The sequence below is a fragment of the Callithrix jacchus genome, chromosome 5, assembly GCF_049354715.1.
Source record: "Callithrix jacchus isolate 240 chromosome 5, calJac240_pri, whole genome shotgun sequence".
NCBI classification, from domain to species: Eukaryota; Metazoa; Chordata; class Mammalia; order Primates; family Cebidae; genus Callithrix; species Callithrix jacchus.
This window is the reverse complement of record NC_133506.1, coordinates 27,469,131-27,485,544: the sequence shown is the minus strand read 5'-3', so window position 1 is coordinate 27,485,544 and position 16,414 is coordinate 27,469,131. Positions and strand designations below refer to the sequence as shown.

Here is a 16,414-nt window from a genome sequence, read left to right as displayed (position 1 = left end):
CACAAGGTCAAGAGATCAAGACCATCCTGGCCAACATGGTGAAATCCCATCTCTACTAAAAAAAAATAGAAAAATCAGCTGGGCTTGCTAGTGCGTGCCTATAGTCCCAGCTACTCAGGAGGCTGAGGCAGGAGAATTGCTTGAACCCAGGAGGTGGAGGTTGCAGTGAGCCAAGATTGCACCACTGCACTCCAGCCTGGCACTCTGGTGACAGAACAAGACTCTGTCTCAAAAAAAAAATTAACAAAATAGTTTTACTTCTTTCTAATCTTTATGTTCTCTTCTTCTCCCTTACCCTTCTTCTTTCTTTCTCTTAATTTTCTTTATTGTAATGACTAGGATCTTCAAAAATGTTGAGTAGAAGAGGTGGACATAGACATCCTTGTCTTTTCAATTCCCTTTTGGAAACCACTTAATCTTTCATCATTAACTATGATGCCTTTTTACCCCCTTTAAGCTCTCATTAAATTGAGGCAGTTCTCTTCTATCCTGTTTTGCTGAGAGTTTTTATTCTGTTTTGTTTTTCTAAGTGTGAATTAGAATTAAATTGTATTTAATGCTTGTTCTGTATCTGTTAAAGTCATACTGTTTTTATTCTGTATTTTGTCAGTGTGGATTTTTGCACATTGCAAAAATAAATTGCATTGGTGGATTTATGAATGTTAAATGAACTTTGAGTTCCAATGGAAAATTCTGTTTGATCAAGATATATTGTCCCTTTTTATCTTGCTGGATTTAATTTACTAAAGATTTATAAAGAATTTTTGCATCTTTGCTGAGAGATATTAGTCCATAGTTTTCTTCTGTCAGCTCTTTATGGGCAGAGACAGTCTCTCATTCATTATTGTATCCCAAGTCCTTTCACCAATGCCAAACACAGAAAAGGTGCTTTACAAATAAACAATTTTGGAGAGAAATCAAAAGACCTAGGATGGAGACCCACATTCATTAATTTAAATTATTTAAAATATTAATGAATGTAAATCATTTAGCAGGTATTTGCCTTCTAATTATGTGTCAGATACAGATACACAGAAGGGGTTTTCTTCCTCCATCTCCAGCCACTCCTTCTCTTCTAATAATTGTTTCTCATGTCTCTAACCCCTGAACATTGGAAGGCCAAAGGATATAGTCCTTGAGTCCCTTTTCTTGATCTTTTGTGGATGTTATCTGATCTCATGGCTAGAAACACCATCTCTAAATGAACAGCTCCAGCCTAGGCCTTTCCCGTGACCATAGCGTGGTATGTCCACTCCTCCTCGATATGTCATCACTGGATACCCAATAGGTTTCTCTAATTTAGCATGTCCGAAGTTGAGCTAATGACCCTCCCTCTCAGTCTTCTCCATTTCAGGAAAACATAGCTCCAGGCTTCCAATGGCCAGGCCAGAAACTGTGGTGTCACCCTTGACCTCTATTTGTCTCTCCTGCCTTATTAACTATCCTCAACAAATCCTGTCAACTCTACCTTCAAAATGTGTCTATCACCTTTCTCCACTTCTCTGCCATTCTGATCCAAGCCATTACCATCCCTTGCCTAGGTTATTCAGTAGTCCCCAGCTAGTCTCCGAAATTCCCCTTTGCAGTTTTCCCAGCACGGTGCCAAAACAATTAGAGTGGTATACCTTTAAAATGTAGGTTAGATCATATCCTCTGCTTTCATAAACCCTCAGGAGGCTTTGATCTTACTCAGAATGGAAATCCAGAACTCTTAAAACTTCCTATAAAGCCCCTTTGACCTACTTGACTTTAGCTCTGAATTCTTCCTTTTACTCACTTGGACTCAGCCACGGTGACTTCCTTGCTATTGACTAAACATACTAATTCTGCCACCACGAGGCCTGTGCTGTTTCTCTGCCTGGAATGTTCTTCCATTAGATGTCCTCATAGCTTGTGGTTCATTCATCACTTCTTTTAGGTATTTACTAAAATGTCATCCTCTCCTTAAAGCCCTCCCTGGCCATTAGATCCAACTGGAGAGCCGTCTCAAAAAGAAAAGTTCTATTGCTCTTTCCTGCTTTAGTTTTTACCTTAGCACTTTTCCAGCTTATTATATATTTTATATGTTTATACTGTTTATTCTTCGAAATCTCCAACAAATTCTAAGCTCAGTGAAATCAGGGATTTTTGTACTATTCACTGTTGTTTCTTCAGTGGATAGAACAGTGTCTGTCACATAATAAATATTTTCTTAATACCTGAATAAGCAGGTAATAAATGAATGAACATAAGAGTAACATGATCTCCTGGAGCTTATATAAGAGTTGTGATCTCATGGAGCTTACTATTTCTGTATCAGTGAATAAAATTAAAGAAATTCTAATGGGGGAAAAAGGAGAGAGAAAAATCCAAAAAGGGTAAGTACAAAAACTTGCGAGTTTTCCACATAACAGAAATGGGTTCAGCTATGAAAAGCGGGTCTCTTAAAAACATAGAAGCCAGGTGTGGTGGCTCTATTGTAATCCCAGCTACTCAGGAGACTGTGGAGGGAGGATGCTTGAGCCCAAAAGTTCAGGCTGCAATAGGCTATGATTGTGCCACTGCACTCCAGGTTGGGCAACAGAAGGAGACCCTGTCTCAAAAAAAAAAGCGTGGAAGGAAATGAAGGTAATGCAGTATCTTGGAAGCAGAGGGGGTAAAAGGTAAAAGAAGAATTAGGGCTGTGAGGACGTTGTAGTTGTTGACAGGGTTAGTCATCATCTCCTTTAAGAGTTAATATATATCAGGACCCATAGCTGCAACATTACCAATTCCATAACTGGTTTCAGACAGATGCAAGGCTAGTGTGCAGTGAAGCACGTCTGTGTACCATGCATAATTCACGTGATGTAGGTACTTAAGAGCAATGCCATTTCTGTAAATGACAAGGGAATAATCAAGTAACCTGGTAAAATTTTATTGGGAATAAAATTTGGAAGTTTTGCTGGAGAATGCCTACTAGAGGAGGATTGTGGAGCAGCCCTGCTTCACTCGATTTGAAAGCCATGGACCTGCGTCCTGTTAGTCAGCGTCCCCTCTGTGGGTGGCAGCTCACATGCTTACTGCAGCTCCGACGTCAGTCAGCTATTCTCCTGTCTTTGATTTGACTGTTACCAGTTTTTACATTTTGTTTTTTCATTTCAAATCAACAGGTTCCATTTTTTGGGCCTCTGTTTGATGGAGCCATAGTGAGTGGGAAGCTGCTGCCGAGCCTTGTATGTGCCACGTGCATCAACGCCAGCAGGGCTGTGAAGTGCCTCATCCCACTCTACCAGAGCTTGTATCTTTTTGCTTTAAATATGTAACTTACTAACCATCCCAGAATCAAGATTCCTGGCAGTTTTTCATAAGAGGTAAGTATTCAAAACTGAATTGAAGAGGGAAGATAATTTTTTTAACCTCTGTTAAAAATAACATAGCGTGACTTTTCATAGCATTTGTTAATTTATATTAAATATAATTTTGTGCCGCATTCAGCTTAGAGTTTACTTTCATAATTTACTTATATACATTTGTGTCTGAGAAGCCGTGACCATTGTGAGATGCTCATATCTCTTTAGGTATTTTGCCCCACGTTGCAGTCTCATCCTGTCCCTCTTATTTGTGGCAGCCCATTGTGTATAAGGTGGGATGCTGAGCGAAACGTAACACTCATTCAGAGTGCCTTCTAGAAACCAAAGCAAATGAAATGACCCTCATAAGTCTGAGAATGTGGCAGGTACCACCTGAGAAGTGCAGGTGGGTTTCTGGAAGATCAGAGGAGACAGAAATTGCATCTGGTTGGGAGGGGAGGGAAAGGTGTCCTGAATTAAGTTGCATTTGGACTTATCAGTAGGAATGGCTAGAAATTATTTTGTAATTTTCCCAAATCATTGATATTTTCTTCTCTAGTTCCTGATTTTGTTTCCAAAAACAGAATAAATTTCACTCTTACAATTTTTTCCCCAAACATTAATTGGCCTGCTGTAATCCTTAAATTCAAGCATGATCTCAAGTTATAAGAAAAAGAGATTATGATGGGTGACCTCATAAAATTAATGCAGAAAATAATCCGACCCCGTAATAAAACTTAGAATCTCTTTGTTTCTAATTGGCGTTGACCATAATTTGAAACGTCTTGTGTTTGACCTCTGTATATACTTCCCCCAACCTAATAGTAAGTGATGTGTTGCCAGCGGGTGAGAGTTGGGGGTAGATGAATACTATCCCAATGTGAATAGATACAGTTCATGAAAAAATACCTTTCATTAAAATCCTGGTCACTTCATTGACTGATATTCTGCCTTTAGATTAAAAAAAATACATATGCCATGTGGCAACTTAGAATTATCATAGAAATGAGTAGTATAGAAAGGAGCTATTAGGTCCCATCTGGTCCCTCCCCCGAGGGCCAGGGCAGCATTATTCCCTTCAGTGTACTCTCTCATGCTTTGTCCAGGCTGGTGGTGAGTGTTTTGGAGATGGCATTCTTTGCACTGATTTCCACAACGCTTTAGATGTAATCTTATGGCTGGTGTCAATTTGGCCTTCAGCATGGAGTTTTTATTTCACATGCCGTTAAAAGGGGCCTCTTGGCAGAAATGAGAAAGACCTATTCAGCAGTTGGTCTGTCCGTTTGCACATCAACTAGGACGAGCTGGGCACTCATCAGTCAAGTATGCTGGACCAAGGTAGCAAAAAAAATTTTATTTTACAAATAAGAAAATTCGATTTTATATTCATTTCATTGTGACTTTTGTTGTGTTACCGCTCTACTTATTGCACTTCTCATCGTAAAATAGTTGCTTTGTTATTTGGTTTAGCACTGCTTTCTAAATTAGAATTAATGGATACAGTTGGCGTAATCAGGTATAGGGAAAAGGGTATTTTTAGAGGCTCAGAGGATACTACTCAGCATCACTTTAAAAACCTTTCAAGCAGTGACACATCAGGACTAATATGAATACCAGCTAGGGCTACTGATGCTATTGTGTGTTAGTAAATGTACTTTGACTCATAAAATAGCTAACTTGACAAATCAAAGGACAATATAGTATAGAAATTAGGAAAAAGTAAAAAAACTGCTATGTCGATCATTATAAATATTTTAAACATTTTTTTGTTTTGTACCTGGAGAAAATTTAATTGGTATTATTCAAATAAATTGTTTAAAATAAGAAATCAACTGTTACACATAATTTTTTATAGAGATGCCATTAGTGGGGAAAACTTTGCAGTCATTTAACTACTCTGTTAATTTCTGTCTGCACAAGGGCTAATATTCAGGCCAGAAAGAGAAAACAAAATGGAAAAAAAAGGAAAATGGGAGGGTTTTTCGGATTTTTATTGTTTAAAAATTACTAATTTTAAGAACTATAGGCCAGGCACTGTAGCTCATGCCTGTAATCTCAACACTTTGGGGCGCCAAGGTGGGCCGATCACTTGAGGTCAGGAGTTCGAGACCAGCCTAGCTAGCTAACATAGCAAAACCCTGTTAGTAAAAATACAAAAAAATTAGCCAGGTGTGATGGTGCACACCTGTAGTCCCAACTACTTGGGAGGCTGAGGCAGGAAAATGGTTTGAATTCAGGAGGCAGAGGCTGCAGTGAGCCAAAATTGCACTACTGTACTCCAGCATGGGAGGCAACAGAGCAAGACTGTGTCTTGAAACGAAAAAAAAAAACAGAAAAACAAAAAACACAACTGTATCTACCTAAGCTATGAATTATCATTTACTTTATGTTTTGTTAGATCCAAGTCCGCATGTGGTCTGGCAAAAGTCTGAATTCCGTAGATGATGTCACACCTGATGTCTGGAGTTTGCTGCTTTACTGAGATAAGTCTTAGCTTTGAATTTTGAAAACCACTGACTATCTTAACAAATTCTAATTATGGGTGTCTTGTTACATTTATTCATTTTCCAAACAACTACTGTGGACTCACTATTGCCAAGTCCAGTGCTAAGAGCTGAGGCTATGGCAGGGAGAAAGGTAACCAGGTTTGTACTCGTATGCTTCACACAGAAAACCCATACATAGATTAAAAACATATGAACTGAGAGAAGTTCTATAAAGAAATTATTAATTCATAGAGAATTGGGGTAAAGAAGGCTCAGGGCACGGAAAGACTTCTGAGGAGAGAGCATTTGGACTGAAATTGGAGGGATGAAAGAGAAGCAGTCCTCAGAGAGCAGGGATGGCATTCCGCACAGAGGGCTCAAGGACTCAGATTGCTCATGAGTGTAAACTTGCATTTTTCCAGGATTGTATGCATGTTCAAGTCCATCAGGTGCCTGTGATGGACCCAAGAGCCAGATTCCAGAAGAGATGGTATTCTGGTTGATCCCTGAGGAAGCCATGCTTCCCTAACTCTTTCTGCTCACGCCCACCTTGGAAGTTCTCATGTTATCTCAGCATCCCAGAGTAAACTCCCACAGCTGCCTGATGTCAGGTACAGTAAGTGGGGAGCGAGTGTAGGGCCCACCACCCCATACCTGTGCAAGCCCCACAAGGGCTGAGGAGATTAGCAGTACCTTGAGTATACCTAGAACCAGGGCTGGCTATATAACCCATGGGTCCTGGTGCAAAATGAAAGTCTAGGGCTCCTTTTTCAAAAAACAGGAAAGAATGCCTTTAAAGGTCCTAAAATACGGAGGTTTTCCCATTTGTCTGCAATCTCTCAACTTGTCATGGTATTTTTTATTTGCTATGTAGTGTTGTTCTAAATAAAGAAATGTTAAAAATTTAAATTGTTAGCATTATCTTTTTATTTATTTATTTATTTGAGACAGAGTCTTGCTCTGTTGCCCAGGCTGGAGTGCAGTGGTATGATCTCAGTTCACCGCAACCTCCATCTCCCGGGTTCAAGCTGTTCTCCAGCCTCTTCCTCCCAAGTAGCTGGGATTGCAGGTACACGCCACCACACCTGCTAATTTTTTGTATTTTTGGTAGAGATGGGGTTTCACCATGTTAGCCAGGCTGGTCTCAAACTCCTAGCCTCAAGTGATTCGCCTACCTCGACCTCCCAAAGTGCTCGGATTATAAGTGTGAGCCACCGCACCCAGCCCCTAAATTTTTCACCTTATCACTCATCTCCCATCCAAGTACTAGCTGGGCCCAACCCTGCTTAGCTTCTGAGGTCAGACAAGATCAAGTGCATTTGGGGTGGTATGTTTGCAGACATACCATTTTTCTTTATATTGTGCAATGCCAGTTTAATGTGCAAATATGAGTATTTAGCTTATATATGAAATCGACAAAATTATGCAATTCATATTTCATGGCTTACGCATGCGTATATATTTTGTTCTTACCAGAAGAATTTCAGTTTATTGATTAGCAAGAGAGGATGGGTTGACAGGAAAAGAGGCTATGCTTTTTCCTTTCCTTCTGCATCTTCATTTCACCGTAAGTGGTCAACTAATACAGGGAAGTAGCACAACTATGAAAGGGTATGATAGGGTTCCTTGGTGTTCATGTTTCTTGAGGCACTACTGCTTTCTTTCTGTGTTTAAAGCAAGTTCCGAATCAGAAGGAGAAGGTGACTCCTCAGGGGAGTCAGCTTCCATGAATACTCAACATTGAGGGAACACACTTCCCGTGTGCAGATGTTCAGGTCATACGCCCATAAAGCCCTGCCTGCAGCCTGTCCCAAAACACCCCAGTACAAGGTGGTGTTCTCTATTCCTGGGTGTTTATTAGAGTTGATTCCCTTCTTAAAGCCTGGCAGCATATCCCTTGGTGAAATTGTATTGGCATATGAACCAGGATCTGTTACCAAATGAAGCAGGTTGTGGGAACAGCCCTAGAATAAAAGTTTATTTACAAGACAAAAAATTCTGAGAAGGAATCACTGTTCCTGTTTCCCTGGGATCCTACGTACAGTGCTGCGTGCCAACAAAGAAAGGGCATTTCTTTGTCAACTCAGACTCTTTTATATAGGCAGCCCTGTATCCTCACTTTGTTTCTGATATTTAGATTATACTTGTTAAGTAGAAAACATTGCCAAACTGCTCACTTCATCCAAATGTTACTCACTTTCTAGGGATCATAATGACTGCTTTATGGACAAAGGACATGTTTAGTTGAGACCTTGTATAAATCTTTTAGAGAGAAGACATATGTAGCCAAACATTGAACCTGATGACAACTTTGAATTACTTTGGAGTAGTTATTCTTACCTCTCTGTCCTCTCCCAGCTAACGACTGTTACTTAACTGCCTTAAAACCATGTCCGTTTGGATTCAGTTTTTATAATATTTAACTAGAAGTGGAAATGTGGGCAGTTACATACTGATTTTGCCTCTTTGTTTAAGAAAATACAACATTTTCGATTAAGCGGATGATGGCAGCATTGCTGGAGCAAATTTGCCCTTTGGGGGTTTTTTTGAGAAGTAAATGCAATTAGAATCAATACCAAAGGAGTTCTTGTTTGGGGCCCTTGGCTGATTAAATAGTTGCAACTCTGCAGCAAAGGCACATAGAAGACTGAAAAATACCATTGTCTTATATGATTTTTTAAAAATGTAAGCACAGTAGGGGTGTTATTGGAAAGCACCCTCAGGAACTGTTCAGTCCAGCCTCTTTGTCCCTCCTGGGTTCTCCTGTGATATCCTCCTCGGGCTAAATCAAATCTGTCAAGTGGAGCCTTCATCCTGTGGCCACTGCCTTTCTGAGTGATGAGGGCCAACTCACCTGCCATCTGCTTTTTCTATCCCTCATGGGCAATCAGAGAGCCTATTCCTGTGCCTAGAGGGTTGTAAATGGGAAGCTTGCCACATGTTATGTTTACTATTCCCAAGCCAACTAAAGATTCCAAAATCAAACCGTGGTCAGATAGAAGTTTCCACAACCCTTTGAGCCAGGGCTTTCATTCTCCTCATCAGATAACTTGTTTCAGGGAAAAGGTTGCCGCACAATATGCAGTGTGCCCATTAGGAGGAGTTCACCCCGAATCAAACAGATGGTGGCTTTTTAAAATAAACGTCCACTTCAATAGAACAATAGTCTCAATGGCATTCACCATCTCTACTCGCGGTAACTATCAGCATTTGATGGAGAGAACTGGGCTGCCTAAGAAAAAGTAATTTTGTATCTCATTCTTTCACAAGTAAAATTTACTTTCATTTTCAGTTAACATAGATGTTTGACAGTACCAGAATATCTCTCTCTTAGATCCATGACTTTGAATCCCATTGCTCAATTCTGCTGTGAATTTACACATCTTCAAAAATGACTCCTCTCCCTAAAGCTGTAGCAACCTTGTTTCTTTTTTGCTCATTGGGATCTTTGGTTCTTTTTCCTGGACAGATCTTTAATTTCTTCCATCCATCTCCATACATTTCAGTAAACAAGTCAAATGGTACCATGTGTTCTATTTTGCCAGGCAGCACCAGTTAGCATCCATCAACATTTACAGTGCCCCTGCCATGCGCCAGGCTTGTTCCTTGCCACCAGGAATAGAAATGTGAAGATACTCCAAGTGAGGGGCCAGTGTTTGTTTATGGACCAAGCTTTGAAAGATCACATCACATTATCACATTTGAGAATGACAGTTGCTTCCATATGGCAGAGTATAGGATAGACAGACAGACACAAACACAAACAAGATGGAGGTGATGGAAGCATTTAAGGGGCCATGGAAAGGGTTCTGCGAGAGAGCTGGGGTCTCATCAAAGGCAGTGGCGGGGGATGGATGATGGATTGGATATCTAGGTTAAGGAGGTGGACTAGATTTGTGGGGGACTGGAGAGTGGCATGAGAAGAGAATTGCAGACAGAACTCTCTGGGCCATTGGAAGAGGTGGCTTGAAAGGAGCAGGTAGAGAGAGAAAGGCATGGGTAGAGGAGAGAATGATTTCACAGAAAAGAGAGAGAAATGAAGGGTTAGTTTCAGCAGACTGGCCAAGAAAGAGACGTCCTACTGGATGGTTTTATCTATGACTGGTTCCAGCAGAATCAAGTCTTCACCTGGAGGATTGGGTAAAGAGGACCTAGAACTGAATTACTCCAACGTAGTATCAGATAATAGGAGCCCCACAAAGAAAACACTCCTGGGTGAGCTCAACAAGTGCCTGTGAATGAAAAATCCATGAGAGAGGGGCTGCATTTAAGAGTAGCAGCCAGAATGGAGTTATACCCCGGCTGGGAGGGATGGCCATGCTCTTCTAATCCAAATTTCTAAACAGCCCCAAAGCAAAATAGAGCATAGTGGGGATTTCTACTACTTGATATCAGCTCCGATGTACATTCAACCAAGGGTGACACGTGTTTGATGAATTCTTGGCTGGCAAACAATCTCATCTCTCAAGACAGATGAAGCAGGCAAGAGGCACCACTATTTTTGTTTTGGATCCATTTCTTAGTAATTTGAAAGAATGGATTTTTGCCTTTGGTTGTTGTAAAAAGTAACGAACTTTTACTAGAGTTTATATAAGAATGGGAGTTAAAAAAAAAAAAAAAGAATGGGAGAAAAATGCTAGTAGACCTGTACTCGAGACACTTGGGAAGCACCTTAAAAAAAAAAAGTTCAGAGGAAGAAATCGCATATTCCCCTGGGTGGGTGGAGACTGTAAAAGGGAATGAGGAATTAGAGATTTTTAATAAAGGGATTTTTATTAAAAACTTAAAGTTATTCCTCTGAGAAAAAGGAGAGGCATGGAGGAGCAATCCATATAGCTGCACAAGGTTGTGGCCTCCGACGCTTTCGTATTTAAACACGCACGTCAAGATTCAAAGAGGAGCTCCTGACTCTGTAAATTAGCAGGTGGGCATGGTTAGCCATTATCTCGATGACCCTTCATTTTCTCTATCACATCTCCTTCAAATGGGAAGGAACAGAGAAGTGCCTTAGTGGATGAATTAAAACTCAAGTCACTAAGAATACAATAAAAAAAAAAAAAGACTGACTCTTGCCAGTAAGCTCCAGACTTCAGGGCCACTTGTATCTGATTGTAGAACAAATGATCTCAGAACCACAAGGACTAATTTTTTTTAGAAATCATGTAGAATATAGGATGTACCCAAAACTGGAAACAGAAAAATATTTTCTTTGTTTTCAAAAAGGATTAAAGGGCGAATTTCAGAATGTTGCGTGGATTCTTTATAAAATTGTTAAACTAGGTTACTAAATAACTCGTGAGCCTTCAGAAAGGAATATGTTGACGAAGAATCAAGTATCCCAAACATACTTACTGTGTGTTTTATAAGATTACTATTTCCAGAGATTAGAGGAAGCATATACATCTTGATTTTGGTAAACTCTAAGATAAAATATTATCATCTGGCAGGTGTAAGAGAGAAATATAGGCCCTTGAGAGCTGGGTGATTTCATTGTGGCCAAATCTAAAATGCGTTAATTCATGGGCACCAGTCAGTGGGGAGCTTTATGTCTCTGGTGTGGTTTCGATGCCACAGCTTTGCCTAACCCCTCTTCCATTCAACCGTTTTTTCAGTAACTTTCACAAAGGTCTATATTTATCAAGCCATCATTTGTAAGAAAGCTGAGAGGGTTAACTAATTTGACACAAAGCAAAGTCACACATTATGATTATCTCAACAAATGAGAGACTTCCAGGCCCAAGCCAGCGAGAGGTTTAAGAGGGTAGAATGTAATGTTATGTACTGGGCTTTGGATAGTCAGCAGCCTGAGTGCAGGGTGAGGGTGATGTGGTTTGATAACAGTCATCGTGAACCATGTCTGAGGATTTTGTTTGGCCACAGAGTGGAGAAGAGACATGAGAGTGATGCAACAGCCAGCCACACCAGCATTCTCTGGAGACCTCAGCATAGGAAATGTGAGGTCCAGTCACAGGAACTATGGCCTGGGCTTCTGCAGCCTCAGGGAGCATCCAGAGGTGGTGTGCTGCCCTGGGGCCACATTTTGAAAGGGACCTCCGCCAACCTGGAGCCAATCCAGAACAATTGTAACCAAATGGGGAGCTGTTAAAACCAAGAAGGAATTGTTTCAGGAGTCTGAGAGGTTTCTAAAGAGGATGTCAGTCTACAGAACTGGCACCAGTGAACAGAGGCAACCTGGAAGCAGCTTTATCTCAGTGTCAAGTCAAATGTTCAGAAACCAAAGTGGGCGGACCAGCTGCCTCCACACCAAATCCAGCCCACAGATGTGCTTTGTTTTAACTGCAGTTGTCCTCCTCATGTTACCAAAACACAAAACTAAACATTGAGTTTGTCAGCCATGGTGAAAAATTGGGAGAGCCTGCGTTTTTAAAAAATCCATACGTTAGACTTCTCTTGAAGAATCAGAATATCTGACCCTACGGGGCCTTCTTTCTACTGACAGCGATCCACAGAACGTGTGCTGTCCTGGTCACTTCAGTCCCTTCTGGTGTCTCTCCAGTGCTCAGGCCTGGTGCAGGCACCACCACCATGGCACCCACCATTTGGTCTCTCTGAGTTGGTGAGAGGGCTAATGGGCCAAGCAGGTAAAACAGTGCCTGGTCCTCGGTGAAAGCCCAGCAAGCGTTACCTGCAATTGTTCTCATTTTATCAACCTGGACCTTGCAAATACTGGAGTTTCAAACCTCTGTTGTAAAAACTGGAACCACCTAACTGTGGAGTTAGGCCTCAGGAAATATTTCCTTTTTACCATTGTAGGTGTTAAAATAAAGGCAGATAGAATGCTGTTCATTCAGTGCCTTGCAGAAGGTCCTCTTCTGTGTGAAAGGCTGGCTCCCTGTGGTAAGAGCTGCCCTCCACCCTTGGTGCATGGAAATAAGGCCTGTGAGAAGTGCGAAGGTACAGAAGAAATCTGGAGAGAAGGTGGTACACTTTGCTATTTTTGCTGCAGAGTGACTTCTCACTGTTAGGGAAAAAAAATCATCCCTTCGGGAGAAGTTATTCTCAGCCTCACAGCCTGTGTAGAAACCAGGCTGATGCTCCGCCTAGGGAAATACCAAGAACAGCCTTATCCTTCCTTCCTCTCCTTCCGTCTCTCAGCTCCATCCTCAGTGGGTCACTGCCTCTCACTGTCAGCTATCAAAGGGAGCGCATGCTGCTTCTCACCGGGATGACCCCTACCCTGGGAGTCCCCCCTTAGCCACTCTGCTATACCCCACCCTGCACACGGCCCTTGAGGCCCTCCTGTGCCAAGGACCTCTCACCCTCCCACAGCTGTCTCCCCTCTGACTCACTCCTTGCCAGCCTGGGCCTCTGTCCTCGTCTATCTCAGATGAGGCACTCCTGCAGCAGTGCTGGCTTTCCCAGTGGAGGCCTTGTTTCCACTCTGCTGCTGTCCCCCAGTATATTATGAGTGTGTATGTGTGAAGGCTTGGCAGGGGAGGGAAGGAGCTGGAGAGTAAGAACTTGGTAAGAAACGTTTTGGAAAACAAAAGTATATCATGTTTTATAAAATGACATTTTTTCAAAATTGAAAACCTTAATTGCCCAAGGTGAAATATAGCCCTATGAATAGAATATGTATGCATATATATATATATATATATATATATACACACACACATTAACTCCCTCTTTTCCATTTTTGAATGTTTAGTTTACATCTGGATACTGAACATGTCAAATAGCACCTGGCACATAGTAGGAACTCAAAAATACATAGTATTCAAGAGGAAACAAAAAATTTTTACTGAAAAATTGGATTTTGTGTTTTTTTCTCCTTACTGAAGAATAGTGTTTTGTGCATATTTTTATTGTGCTCTAAATAATCATTCTAACATTATCACCCCAAAGTATTGAAGGGCATTTATATGGGAATCTTGACCATTAGAATGATAACTTTATGTTTGATTTGAAATTAACGGAATCTTATTGAGATCACTGTACAGGAAGTGATCCCATTTTCTTAAGAGCCATAAGTTTATTTAGTTCGTTTCTGAGAGAGAGATTTAATTCAAACATTGTTGAAGTCAGAAACCTTGCAGACAAGAAGGAAGTGGGAGGGGATGTCATGTACCATCAGAACCTTGGCCTCATGAGAAAGGAGTGAGTGACTCTCTAGACCTGGGTCAGAAAGAAGTGTCTGAAAAGGCCTTAATTTCAGTGTCAGAGTCCATTTATAAATCCTAGGACCTAGTTGTGGGGTTTTTAAAAAACTCTTAATTGTATGTAAATTTTATACACATAAATAAAACGGGCTTGTAATGCCTAAAGGAAGCTCTTCCGCGGCTCTGAGACTTGGAGCGGGCGGGCCTTGGCTGCCCATGCAAATACTGACAGCTGAAGTCACTTGTTGGAAAGTCCGCAAACTCTGGTTACAGCTGCATTTGTCAGTAGCTTTAAGGGAAGTGTAATCAGCCAGATAGATTAATTTGCATCTCAATTAGAAAAGAGTCTGGAGGAAGCACTAGGGTCTGTTGCGGGAAGGTTGTGGAAGAAATCTCACCAAGCACAAAAGCCTCCTGGCGCTTGGTCCTCCAGCTGAGTGGAGGACAATATCTGAGGTTTCGTTTCCATAGGGACCAGAAGCCTGCTGGGCCCCAGAAGAATCTAGGGTTTGCACCGTAATCATTTGGTCATGATGACACAAATTCCACTGTTGTTCCCAAATACAGTTTTGCTATTAGAAAGCTGTTAGAAAAGTGGAAATGGTCATATCAAAAGCATGCAAGAGGTATTTGCTGACCCAACTTACCTTTTTCATAGTGCTGCTAGGTTTGCTGAGCATTTATCATTTATTAATGTCTGAGTATTCAAAGAGCAAAAGGTCATTCTGTAAATGACAGTATTTCTTTAGCATTCAGATGGTTACTTTGGGAATGACACAGCTACTCCTGATTCTTCCACACTTTTCAGCAGTAGGCAAACAAGATTATGAATGTTAAAACATAGGCAAGGAAGAAACATGGAGTCTTCTGGCTATGAAGCATAGAAAAAAAAATCTGGGCATTATAGGACTTTTTATAACCCTAATGAATGCTAATAAAACCTTAACTTTAAAAAAGCATAAAGTAGTATACATGTATTAATTCTTCCTGTAAATGTTATCCAGTCATTTTCATCGGCTTCGATACTTACATCAGACAGGTCCTTTTTTTTCAGAGGAGTTCTTAATATTATCAGAAGTGGTACAAAGCCTGGTGAATCCAAAGCTGTCTGAATTGTTTATCCGTGCCAGATCACTGCAACGCAGCCAGGAAGGCCCACCCTCGGCATTTTTGGAGGAAGACTTTTATTTCAGGTTTATTTTGTTTCTCTTAAATAGTTAATTCATTGGCCCCAGCCTCAAAGTGAGAACAAACAAAAAATAGTGAGGAAAAAAACAAAACAAAACTGAGTCCTACATTATAAACTGCTGACTACCTAATTCTTAAAAAAAAAAAGTAAATCAGGGTTTTAAGCCCATCTTACTACTCTGGAAAGGGAAGGAAACAAGTTTCTAAAAGACAATCTCTTCTCGTGCCCACAGACTGAAATAACACATTGCAGTGAGACATCAGAACCTCTTAATCCAACATTAATCAAATTTCAGTTTACTGATTATCAGTCCCATTTTGAAAGGAACAGAATGCCATAAACAGCATCCGGAGAACATTTAGTGGACTCTAGGATTATAAGCAATATTTTGAAAGTGAGACTTTCTGTTATTCAAATGTCTGAAAAGGATAATACGTGGCTTATTAGAATAAGAGGCGCGGCAAAGCCAAAGAAGGACAAAGCAGGCAAGTCCAAATGGTGGTCCCTTCTGTGCAGAGTCTGCCCTGGCGTATGCAGTGAGCTCACAGCAGGCTTCCGTGCTGGAGTAATTTGCAACACACTCAAGTACATTTTTAATCAAAGCAGAATACTTTTTTGGTAATCTGGGGGTGAATACAACCCAAATGCCATCGTGTTAGGCTTGAAAGGGTATCCTTTCTATTTTGCTACTGAGGGATTTTACCAGACTCTAAAAGGGGCACTTCGAATTTTGTGCTTCACATACAGTTCTGAGGCCCTGTGCTTTGAAAGCCTTCGACAGAGACAACAGGGCCACGGTAGGGAAGGAAGGATGCTGCGGGGTTCCATGCTGGTGCTCGCTCCCTTCTCTGCTCCGTGATGTCCCATGGTGTCCCGTGTGCCAGCCACTGGGGAGTCCAGATGCACTTTAATGTTTGCATCGTGTTTTGCACATGCCTTTAATATATTCAACTTGAGAGGTGCACAGCTGCTTTAGTTTCCAAGAGGATAGCATGTCCCCAAAATGCTACAATATTTTAAATATCCAGCTCTTGGGAGGTTTCTCAGTATTCCTTAGAAAACCTGCATCTGATATTCTGTGTGTTCAGATGGTCTTTTTATAACTCTTTTCATCAGAATCACAAAAATGAAATGCTACAATGTTTAGTGGTTTATGTTTTATATCTTTCTTTAGCTTATTTTTTCTAATGCTTTATTTCAGTCTTCAATTTTACTATTTGGTCCTAGAATATAAAAGAGTACAGAATATGTCATCCCTCTGCCTTGTCCACTTGTTTAAACTCTCCAGCACAAAGCTTTGGTCCT

General features: G+C 40.9%; 1 protein-coding gene across 30 annotated transcripts in view; it reads left to right on the top strand.

Moving 5' to 3' along the window:
- RALGAPA2 (Ral GTPase activating protein catalytic subunit alpha 2) overlaps window positions 1-16,414 on the top strand; it is a 346,879-nt gene that overhangs the window by 259,504 nt on the left and 70,961 nt on the right. For 27 of the 30 annotated variants that reach the window (XR_013535138.1, XR_013535137.1, XM_078371500.1 and 24 more), the window contains one exon: window positions 3,132-3,259. Coding sequence is in view for 28 of the 30 variants with exons in the window: in XM_078371500.1 (XP_078227626.1) it covers window positions 3,132-3,259 (128 nt within the window). In the remaining 2 variants the exon portion in view is untranslated. Of the gene's footprint in view, window positions 1-3,131; window positions 3,333-5,709; window positions 6,707-16,414 lie in introns of those variants that run through there. The other 3 variants (XM_078371498.1, XM_078371497.1, XM_054255271.2) reach the window with 1 other exon arrangement.